Source organism: Telmatherina bonti (genome assembly GCF_933228915.1).
Source record: "Telmatherina bonti genome assembly, chromosome: 13".
In the NCBI taxonomy this organism is placed as follows: domain Eukaryota; kingdom Metazoa; phylum Chordata; class Actinopteri; order Atheriniformes; family Telmatherinidae; genus Telmatherina; species Telmatherina bonti.
Genome location: NC_136611.1, coordinates 5,240,986 through 5,252,379, shown reverse-complemented (window position 1 = coordinate 5,252,379; position 11,394 = coordinate 5,240,986). Strand labels below are relative to the sequence as shown.

Here is an 11,394-nt window from a genome sequence, read left to right as displayed (position 1 = left end):
CCTTCGAAAATGATGATGAGGCAGCGATGTCCTGATCAAACAGCAGCAGGAGGACATGGTTCATGTGCAAACATCGGTAAAAACTTCCGAACAGATTGGGTTGTGTGTGTTTGTGTGTGTGTTTGTGTGTGCGAGGTCAGTTGATACTTTTGATCCTAACTTTTCTTTCACAGCCTTATTAGCTGAACTCTGCGTGCTCAGAGCTCCGAATCCTTTGGGGACAAAGTGGGTGTCTCCTGTTTCTGGCTGCTGAAAACTCGTTTCATTAAAGATGTTTTTCTGCGCGCTTTCAGCAGCATGTCAACCCACAGAACAAGTGGAATTAAAGTCTGTATGCTGGGGGTTTGAGCGGGATCAGATTTCACCTCCTCCACAACGACTCATGGCCTTGCAGAGGCAAGGAAAGGTATTTATACAGCACATTTCATGCATAAGGCAACGTTAGCACAATCAGAGGAAACATATTGAGTTAAACAGGAAAACATCTTTACATTGATGACTATTAGCGTGAAAATTCTTTACCAAAATAAGATTTTTTTTCTTTATTTCTTCTTTTTCAAATCCAACTTTGCTGACTTTAATACGTGGCTCTCAACCTGATGCGATGTTTTTCAAAGCGTTTGTCTAACTCTTATGACATAAAAGTCAGATAAAGGTCATGATTCTGCATCAGAGGAGGCAGAACGCAGCCAAAGCAGATGCAACGTTATTTATACAACTTTATTTTGTCTTTAGAAACGACAAAAGTGGAGCAAAATGCTACAAAGAGGAAAATTACTGCCAAATATAAAGAATATTAATGGCTATGAACAGTTAAAATAAAGGAAAATCAGATGAAAATGTTAGCATGTCATGCTAAAGACTGAAGGCCAAAATGAACAAAAGACTTATCAACAGGTAGAGGAGGCCTGTCTAATGCAGGGGTTCTCATATCGGGGGTCGCAGGATCATTTCAGGAGGTCACCAGATGATTACCAGGGCTGTCAACAAAAAGAAAAACATTTAATGCAGAAATAAATGTGTGAAATCAGCACCTTTATTTCTCGTTTTGTCTTTTTATATATGTGAAAATAATTATTATGAGGTGTGTGTATTTAAACTGCTGTTGCACACTTTGGTGTGTGTGTAAAGCACTTTGTGTTGCTGGTTGCATGAAAAGTGCTTAATAAAAAAAGTTTAATTTGATATTTCACACAATTAATCACTCCATCATTGCATTGGGGTTGCAAACACCAACACAAGGCTAACGTCTTTACGTTCCCATGGTTTCTTGGTCAGTTTATCCAGTAGGGGGCAGTGCTGAGTTCAGAGTTCGCTTCTGCCTTTTGACACCAGTTGGTAACGGTAACGCTCCTCTATCTAACTTGTTTAGAACCATCCAAAAACACCAGAAGAAGAAAAAAAAACAAGAAATTCTTCATTGTTCTCAACATCTTCTGCATCTTCTTCAGGTGCTTTTTATTTGGCGGTTTCTGCATCATCTTTTCCTGTTCCTCCTCTTCTTCTATGGTTTGTTTCTGCTGGTTATATAACAGCTATACAACTCAGCACTGCATTTCCAGTGGTATTACTCCATTTTATCTGTTAATTGATGGACAGCTAAGCTTTATGAACACAGACCAAATTAGAGATAAAAGTGTCTGTCTGTGCATCTCTCTTCTTCATCAGGCATAAACGGGCCTTTACATAGATGCCACATAAGTATAAATCCAGTTTCACCATAAATCAAGTCACATCCAAGCGGCAACCTCCGGCAGTTAAAAGTGAAACCTATGTGGAAGTGCATAAAACTGCAGTTCCCCCTTCATCCACTAGGCGCTGCAACACAGAGCAAATCCCCATAGACTCCCATGTTAAAAAGACCAACTTCACTGCAGAAATAAACATGTTTACAGCAGAAATAAACATGTTTACAGCAGGAATAAACATGTTTACAGTAGAAAGAAAAATGTTTATGGCAGAAATAAACATGTTTAAAAATCCGTTTTTGATTAATAGGTCATGTTTACCTTCATGACAACTGTGGGGGAAGTGGACTTTTTTTCTAACTCCTCTGTTGAGAAGTAATTTAATCTCAAAATTCAGCATATTTAGGGGCGTGTCCTTTTGATTGACAGGTACCCAATTTCCCGCTTCAAGTAAGAAGAACGCAGAACAACCGCGGTTTTTAGCCAGTTAACAACGTGACTTAGCTTTAGCCCTCCGTTAGCTGGTTAGCTCCTGTTATCTCCTGCTAGCTTGGCTAGCGTGTAGCTACAGGCAGCTTGGAGTTTGCGCGATGACAATCATCCGCCATGATGCTCACAGCCCCCCTCTCAGCTCCACCTCTTTGCCCATATTTGTATTTTTCGTGCGAGACGACACACATGCCCCTGCCAAGATGGTGGTGGTAGGAACCGCCCACCGAGCTTCAATTCAGCTCTTTATAAACCTACGGGTGATGTCACAGAGGCTCCGCCCATCTTTTTATGACAGTCTATTGTCCCATTAGTCTCTCCGCTGCCCCCTAGAGGTTATCTGCTTATTGCATCTTGTGAATGCGTAGTGTATGATGATGTACATGAATTATGCTTCAAATGGCAGGTATAATAATTGTAACCTCGAGGACCGCAGTCTGGCAGGAATTAGATGTTTCCCTGCTGCAACATACTTGACTCATATGAATGGGCTTTTGCAGACTCGTCTGAATCAGGTTTGCAACAAGAAAACATCTAAAACATGGAGGATGAGGCCTCAAGGTCTGGAGTCCCTGCAAAAACTTATTTACAGGGAGGACAGGTTGGACTGTTTAGAGTAGGTATTTCTCACAGCCGCAGGTTGCTGCGTTTGGCGTTGAGAGGAGAAACCAGAGATAGTCCAGTGGATCCGAGGCCTCTCTACCTGCCAGCCCTCTGCAGATGACCGTCAGCTAAATGCCTGAAGAATAAAACTGTAGTGTGACCAGGCAGGAGGCCAGATGGAAGTGCCAGCTTAGCAGAGATATAAACTGTCCAGTGCTGAGTGATGCAGTGATAAATGTGCCGGGCAGGGGGGGGGCGTGGCGGCGCTGGGGGGGGGACGATGACACAAGCAGAGAAGCATGAGGAACAAAATATCACAGAGGTGTTTTGTGGTGGGGGGGCTATTTAGCCGTGCCTTCCCCTTCTGGTCGGCCGCATGCCTTTGTGGTGAGATTGACCTGTTTGGATGAATGACAGCGGGGGGGGGGTGTCCACATGTAAGATGAGATATGTGTGGACACGAACATCGGTGCTGTAATTTATCATCATGAGAACATTACAACTCGACAGTCCTGGTAAAGTTTTTCCTCTTTGTGTGGCTTTTTCTCCAGCATGATTCTGTTTAAGACTAAATATTCAGGTTAATTCTGCAGATGTGAGTCAGTCCTGCTGTTTTCTGCAGCAGCAGTGCATGAAAAGGAAGTTTAAATATTTCCTTTTTATTCAAAGCTGATTATCATCTGATTTCTTTGTAATTGTTAGAAAATGTTCATCCAAATCCACCTTTTTTCTTTGACGTGATGATTAAACCAGGTGAAAAGCAAACATATCAGCAGACAGGACAGGTGTAAGGACAGTAAATAAATTATACAGCTGGCTGATATGAAGCAATGAAGACAAACAAGCAGGAAGGTAACAAATAGAAGAAAACATGGCAGGAAAGAGGCTAACTTTAAAACGACAACCTGATCCTGTGTTTTCCTCATCCTTTGAAAAATTATATTTAGTATTTTTGTGTGGCTCTGTGATGGACTGGCGGCCTGTCCAGGCTGTACCCCGCCTTTCGCCCAAAAGACGGCTGGGATAGGCTCCAGCTTCCCCACGACCCTTTATTGGATTAAGCGGTTAGGATAATGAATGAATGATTGAATGAGGATTTTGTATAAGTTTAAAAAAAAAAAAAAAACATATCATTGAATGTGTTTCCATAAATCCTTATAATTCTTTTGTAACTTCCTTTTTTTCGACTTTGTGTTATGAATATGAATCAGTATTGAACCCAGACACATGAAAAAGCATTCAAAAACACTTATTATTATTATTATTATTATTATTATTATTATTATTATTGTTGTTGTTGTTGTTGTTCTTGTTGTTGTTGTTGTTGTTCTTGTTGTTGTTCTTCTTCTTCTTCTTGTTATTATTATTAGACACTTCTTCTGTCACAACACAGTAAAAAAAAATTTAAAAAAAAATAAAAAAACATAATTTGAAATTCTGAACATTTATGGAAATTTTTCCATCATTGTTTTCTTTTAAATGTCATCTGGGTCCATGATAATTATTGTTTTATCTGTATCAGAGGGGAAATGAACGTCACTCCGCAGCGTCATTGAACGTCTCTGTCATGTAATTCACATTTCGGCCACATGGTGGCGCGCGTGGACAACTTTCTACATTTGACGCCTTCCAGTCCGGAAATGGTCAGGTTTGTTTTATTTTTTATCATAAATAATCTCTTTTCTGTTCAATTCTTTCTTCTTCCTCTCACTATTATTATCTTTAGAGAAAAGCTGTTAATCATAATCAGTTATCGGTGAATAAAATCATCTGAAAGATGAAAAATGACATTTTTAACTGCATTACAGAAATACCGCAGAATATTCCAGAAATAAAGACTGAATCTTTCCGACTTTGATATCAAAACAAACTGCAAGAATTACTCATGTGTAAATGAATATGAGCTTCAGAGTTGTTTTTTTTTTTCTGTTTAAGGAAAATATCTTTTAATCGGCAAATTTCTTGTAACAACATGAAATTAATTTCTATTTAATGACAGAAGCGCGTTTCCTGACGAGGAAAACTCAACCTGCTTTCTTTCTTTACCTTTTCTCTTTTTTTTTATAAATCAATTATTTCTCATGCAGATGTGAAACTGGGCTTAAAACAGAAAAAGACATCAGAAAAAAGAGAAATCCGTTTGCACGCGCCTCCCGACGAGCACGAGCTCCGACTGAAACGTTCATGCAGCTTTAAAATCCATCATTTATTTTAATAAAACTGTCAGAATCATTTTATTTTTATTGCATTACTGTTAATTAAACCAACACATTATATACTGTACTATAACGTGCAAAATGCACTGATAATAATAATAATAATAATAATAATAATAATAATAATAATAATTTTCTTCGAAAGGAAATACAACAGATTTTTTTAAATGTACATTAAAAATAAAAAATATGGATTTACTTGTCTAATTATAGAAATTGAATTTTTATAAAGTATTAAATTATTTTTTAGATTTAAATTAGAAATTTGGATGTTTTTTTTTTGTTTTTTTTTTACCATGAATTAGATAAAAAGCAGAAAAGGCTGATCTGATTTATAGTTTAGAGTTTAGAAAAGAAAAAAAACAGAATTACATTGTTGAAAATAAAGCTATTTTATTGTCAATGCATTCAACATGATTAGATAAACTATCAAGTAGTAAATTTCCGCAAAAAGGAAGAAACACCGAAACTATTCCCCACTGACACAAAATATGACACTTTGTATTTCAAATCAAACAAATTATTTACATGGAATGAATAGACTGCATCTTAAAACATCATTTAATATTACATGCACTCTGAAATATAGTCTGACATAATATCCCCCGTTTGTGTCCTTATTCATCATAAACATGGAAAAAAAACGCCGTTGTAAACCATGATGTGTGACTACGTCATAATTCATCTCAATATTTGCATTTGTAAGATATAAAATACAGTTTGCTGTACATTTACACATATTTAAATCTCCTTATTCTCAAACGTGTAAGTGCTTATAAATAGATTCATTTAGGTCAAAATGCATTTGCATACACTCAAAACGACGTTTGTTTTTACAGGGAGAGAAGGTAAACGGCAGAAAAGGGTCTGACGGTGTGAAAACGAGTGCAAGGAGAAGGTTTGTCCGTGTTTCTACGCGCTCCGCCTCCAGAGCTTACGTCCAGGCCGCTCCTGGTCCAGTCAGTCCGTCGCTTCGCACGCGGAAACAGTCAGTTATGGGAGGTCATGTGACGCGACAGGTGATGCCGCTCCCGGAAGGACTCGTTGCATATGGGGCACTTGAGTTTCTCCTCGCGCCGCCGCTTGACCAGCGGCTCCATGGAGTACTCCTTTTTGTGGTGGGACCGCATGTGGTACACCAAGTCCGAGGTCATGCGGAAGGAGGCGTTGCACTTGGCGCACCAGTTCTGCGCCGGCAGACACAGCGAGGTGAAGGAGGGGGGCAGCAGGGTGAGGGCCGAGGGCATCTGAAGCTGGATGGGGCCCGAGTTCTTGGGCCAGAAGGTGGTGGCGTAGACGAAGGGGTTCTGCTTGCCCATGGCGCCCGGCACGGGGCAGTTGGCGCCCAGCTCGGCGCCCTGCAACTTGGCGGCGAGGTGGTCGGCCTGGTAGAGTCTGTTGGAGGAGATGGTGTCGCCCACCGCCGGGTGGCAGTCCAGCAGCTTGGGGGGCATGACCAGCGGCGAGATCTGGGAGAAGGAGCGCGACGGCTGGCTGAAGGCGCTCTTCCTCTCGCCGCCGCTACCGCTCTGCTGGCCGACGGACGTGAAGGCGCTGCCCATTGGCGAGGTCTGCGGCGGCTGTGTCTCCGACAGCACCTGCCGGATGTTCAGGTGCTTTTCCGGGGCGTTGCTGCTGGGACGGCCGCCGTCCTTGTTCTCCGAGTTGGCGCTCTGCAGGCTCTTGCTGCTGCCGTGGTGCTTGAGGTTCTGAGGAGACTTCTTGACCTCGGTGAAGGCGCTGCGCTTGGCCTCGCCGTGCTCGGCGGAGCCCGGCGGGGAGAAGGAGCGGTGGTTCTCCTCCAGGCCGTACGCCCCTCTGTAGCTCTGAGCAGAAGCTCCCAGCTCCTCTTTAGACTTCAGAAGGCCGGATCCTCGGCTCTCCCGGTCCTCTACGTCCGAGAACTTCCTCTTCCCGGAGCTCTCGCTGCAGATCTCGGCCTCCCTGTCGCTCGGCGGACTGGTCCGGTTGTTCTCCAGATCCCGAGCCAGGTTGTGGAAGTCTGTGGAGGGTTTGTTGGCGTCCTGAGGACTGCCGTAGCCCTCGGATCGGCCCAGCTTGGGGCTGGTCCTGGTCGGGGTGGTGTTGGCTCGCTCCGCGCCGCCCTCTTTGCTCGGCTCTTCGTCGCCCCCGGCGATGCTCTGAAGTCTTTTGGTGCAGCGGAACCGGAGATGGGCCAAAAACGGGAACTCGAACTGGAAACGTTGGCTGCAGTCGGGACAGGAGTGCTGCGACAAACCTGGGAGGAAAACCGCTTTTAGAAACGGACCAAAGAGCAAGAACCTGCTTCGTAGATCTGATGGTAGACGTCTGGAAGGTAGGAAGTCACGTGACCCGTCCAGACGGCTCACCTTTGCTCTTGCTCGGCGCTCTGCTGGAGCTCAGCAGCAGCAGGTCGATCAGGTCCTTGCCGTACCAGACCAGCAGCTCCTCGTCCTTCTCGATGCGGCGCAGCGAGCGGTAGAAGAGCTGGCCGTTCTTCACGTAGGCCTCCAGGTTCTGCTCCTCCTTGTCCCGGGCAGCCTGGACCAGTCGCAGCCACATCAAGCCCTCCGAGGTGCTGTTGGCGGCGGACGTGTCCACCTGCACGACGCCATGCAAAGCAGCGAGTCAGAAAACTGATCCAATCATGTCTGGAAGTTTGATTTTAACTAAAAAATCAAACCAAATTATTCACAAATAAACACGAAACAATTTGTTTTGGAATAAAAAATTATATTTTTTCATTCTTACTTTTTATTGTTGTCATTTTTATTGTAATATATTTATTATACAATGAGATATTTATCAATATTTATATTTATTTTAAAGAGAAACATAAAGTGGCAACAAGCTGCAGAACTGTCTCATTTCCAGGTTGTTTATTTGTGTTGTTGTTGGGTTTTCTGTGCAGAGGAAGAGCAGGAGGAAGACTCACCCTGAAGATGTAGGGCGCCGTGCGCTTGTCGGTGGACTTGAGCGCGAGGAAGGCGATGCTGTCGTACAGCGACGTGTGGCTCAACACGCACGGGCCGAAGATGGCGTTCTCCGGGATGTCGCACGTCGTGTACACGCTCGTGAAGATGTCCGTGAGACACTGCTGCACCGCCTTGGCGTCCCCGTCCCACGCCAACTTCTGCGAGCTGGACTCCTCCATGTTCACACTGCGGAGACACGGGACAGCACGAGACACGTCAGGGCGCGCGCTTCTGGCGTCACGAGCCTTTCAGCCGCGGAAACACGAGAGAGGAAAGTGCGTGTTCGTGGGTTTTCTGTCCCAGAGGTCCCCCAGCATAGACTGGGAGGGAATGATGCGTTCAGGGACCGTCCTGCTTATTAAAATCCGCAAAGATTTAAAAACCTAAAATAATTATTTCCCAGATTAAGTCAATTAATCTGTAATAAATATAATAATAATGGAAAAAATAAAATCTGTTTTTTATTATTGTTATCATTATTATTGATCATAATAAACAGATAATTTTACATTTAGTTTTCATTTATTTCCTTCACATATTTTTTCTTTTGTGTTTCTTTCAGCTGTAAAAACGCGCGTTTCGGTGCACATCCAATAAAACCTTTATTATCTCCAGCTTCCTATTATTATTATTATTATTATTATTGTTATTATTATTATTATTATTATTATTATTATTATTATTATTATTATTATTGTTGTTATTGTTGTTGTTGTTGTTGTTGTGAATGTGTATTTGGGCCTCTACAGTTTGCTGTTCCGGGATTATCATCAAAAGCTGCATTTAAAATAAATAAATATTAATTCAATGTAATTATTCCACAATTTTCTTAATTATTCCTGAAATCTATGAAATGTCCAGTTAAATAATTTTCCTGTTGGACTTTTTTTTTTTTTTTTTAATTATTTTATTTTTATTTTATTTTAGTTTATTTTACTATTGTCTGCTTGTATTTAATAAACAACGAGATCTCTGGAAGTTGCAGTTGAGCTGAAATCAAAGCATCTTTATATTTTCTGTGGAACAGAGAAAGGAAGGATGAAGGCTGAGCTGTCAGTCTCTCCTCCTCCTCCTCCTCCTCCTCCTCTCCTCATTTCCATAATCCACCACTTTCCCTCTGAGACTGTAATTAAAGCAGCACGACCAGTTAATTATTTCTTTCTCCTTTTCTAACCTCACAGTGAGTTTAGACTCCTCTTCACCTCCCTGCTCTTCCTCCTCCTCTCCCTGGCGCGTTCAGGTTCAGGAAATAGCGAAATAAAATAAAAACAATACTAAAATTTTTTGAAAAAAAGGGAAAATATAAAAATATTATTTTGTTTTTGTTTGTTCTCAAATGAAGGAAAATTTAAAGCGTTTTTTATGATGTCGCTTCATGTGTGTGTGTGTGTGTGTGTGTGTGGGGGGGGGGGGGGGGGTCGCTACTCTAGCAACAAATTCTCCTATTAAACATGTAAACAGAAAAATGAACATTTTGTGGTTTTTAGCTGCTTTTCCTGCGCGCGACACAAAATCAGAGAACTTTTTTTTTTTAAATGAATTTTAAATATTTTTCTTTCTCACAAACAATTAGAGGGGGGGGGGGGGGGTTTGTGCGGAGTGATTCAGCAAGCGCGTGGAGCTTCTGTCTGCACGCGCTCGTGTCTTATTTCTGTGGAATAAAACCTTTACAGTGAATTATCACGCAGTTTCTGCATCAGCCTCCCACGATGCGCGAGCCTAACAACCAGCTTCCGGTACCACACCAGCAGAACCAGCAGAACAACCTGGACCTGTGGACCCCCCCACCACCCCACGCGGAGGACAGCCGAGCTGAACAGCAGGTGCCTGGGTGGGAAGGAGCAGCCTGGTGTGTGTTTGCAGGTGTGTGTGAAGTGGAGGAAAGCGGCGTTCATGTCCACGGCGGGTGGAGGAGGAGGTGGAGGAGGAGGTGAAGGAGGAGGTGGAGGTGCTAAAGCGGTGCGCAAATCTGCGGCTGCACTCAAACATCTGCGTTTCCCTCATTTTCTGCTGCGCGCGGCGCAAAAGAAGAAGAAAATCTTCGTAAACTCTCCAAACTACGCGCGCGCTCCGGTTCTGCAGCCGCGCGCTCCGGTTCTCCAGCCGCGCGCTCCGGTTCTCCAGCCGCGCGCTTACCTTTCAGCTGATGGAGGAGAAATAATCCACAAAAGGCGCCTCTAAACGTCCGGAGGACCCAAAAACCAGAAAGAAAAGAGGAGAAAAAGCTCCGAAAAGCCGCAGGAGGAGCAGGAGGAGTTGATGCGCTCCGGGTCTGATCAGGACATCCCCCCCCGCGCTGCTGCTGCTGCTGCTGCTGCAGAGATCCGGGCAGACTGAGCTGGACCCTCTGAAGAAGGGGGGACAGAGAGGAGATGGAGGCGCGCGCTCTGCCTGGCCGCCACTCACACACACTTTTTGTCTGCGACGCATAATCTACCCAATGAGGCGTGTCACTCCGCGTCTCCTCCCTTTAACTCCTCACTGGCCGACTGTCATCTGATGCGATTTATGGAGGGTTGGGATGGGGGGATAGAGACCCTTCCTACCCCCCCCCCCCCCCCCCATTATTATTGTAATCCAGAAGACAATAGTTGGTGGTTGTATTGGACTAAAGTGACATTTAAGCAGCGGGATGTTGGGAAGCAACTGGGAATCAGAGTTATGAACACACACACACACACACACACACACACACACACACACACACACACACACACACACACTTTTAACCCAACAAATAACCATGTTTTATACATTCTGCCTTCATGTTAGATTTTTTTTTTTTTTTTTTTTTTTTTAAAAGCTCTAATTAAACTTATTCCGGGATATAACGCGCGTGCGCGCGCGGAGCGGGTCTTCGCTGCCTCTGCTGCTCCTGTGTGTTCTGTGTTCAGGATCATTTAGGGGGCGCCAGTGTATAACCTGCGTGCAGGAGGGCTGCAGACTTCAGGTCACGCGCAACTGGACTGCACAAGGCGCACTTTGCGCACTTCCGTCAGAGGAAAAAGCCGCAGAGGAATAATTCCTCCAGACAGTAAAGTTCCACTGAAACCTCAACTAAAACTTATTGACATTATTTATTTATGTTTAAATGAATAAAATTTCAGCTTTTTCTCATTTTTAGCTCCTGAATTTAACAGAAAATAAATCAACTTTTTATCTTCTGAAAATAAAAAATCTTAATGAAATGAAATCATTAAAAACATCTGAAACTGGTTTTTACTGCTGAACAGCCTTACTGGTGGATTTAAACTGGTTTTCTGCAGAAGGGAAGGGAAGCAGGCAGAAAGGTGGCTGCAGCTGACCGGCGACAAATATGATCATCTGAAGCACTTTCTGGTTGCAGAATAAACCAGCTCGCAACACAAAGGCATGAAGGATAAAAGCCAGTTGTCCCAGTTTGCTGCTTTCTGGCCTCGTGCTGCGCACGCGCCTGCAGAA

General features: G+C 43.5%; 1 protein-coding gene across 1 annotated transcript; it reads right to left on the bottom strand.

Moving 5' to 3' along the window:
- Positions 1-5,985: 5,985 nt before the first annotated feature.
- prdm8b (PR domain containing 8b) lies at positions 5,986-8,132 on the bottom strand (the record flags this gene model as incomplete). The annotated part of the gene is made up of 3 exons (XM_079251164.1): positions 5,986-7,235; positions 7,348-7,579; positions 7,914-8,132. The coding sequence occupies 3 exons, from the start codon at positions 8,130-8,132 to the stop codon at positions 5,986-5,988; spliced, it is 1,701 nt and encodes a 566-aa protein (XP_079107290.1).
- Between the last annotated feature and the right edge of the window lie 3,262 nt (positions 8,133-11,394).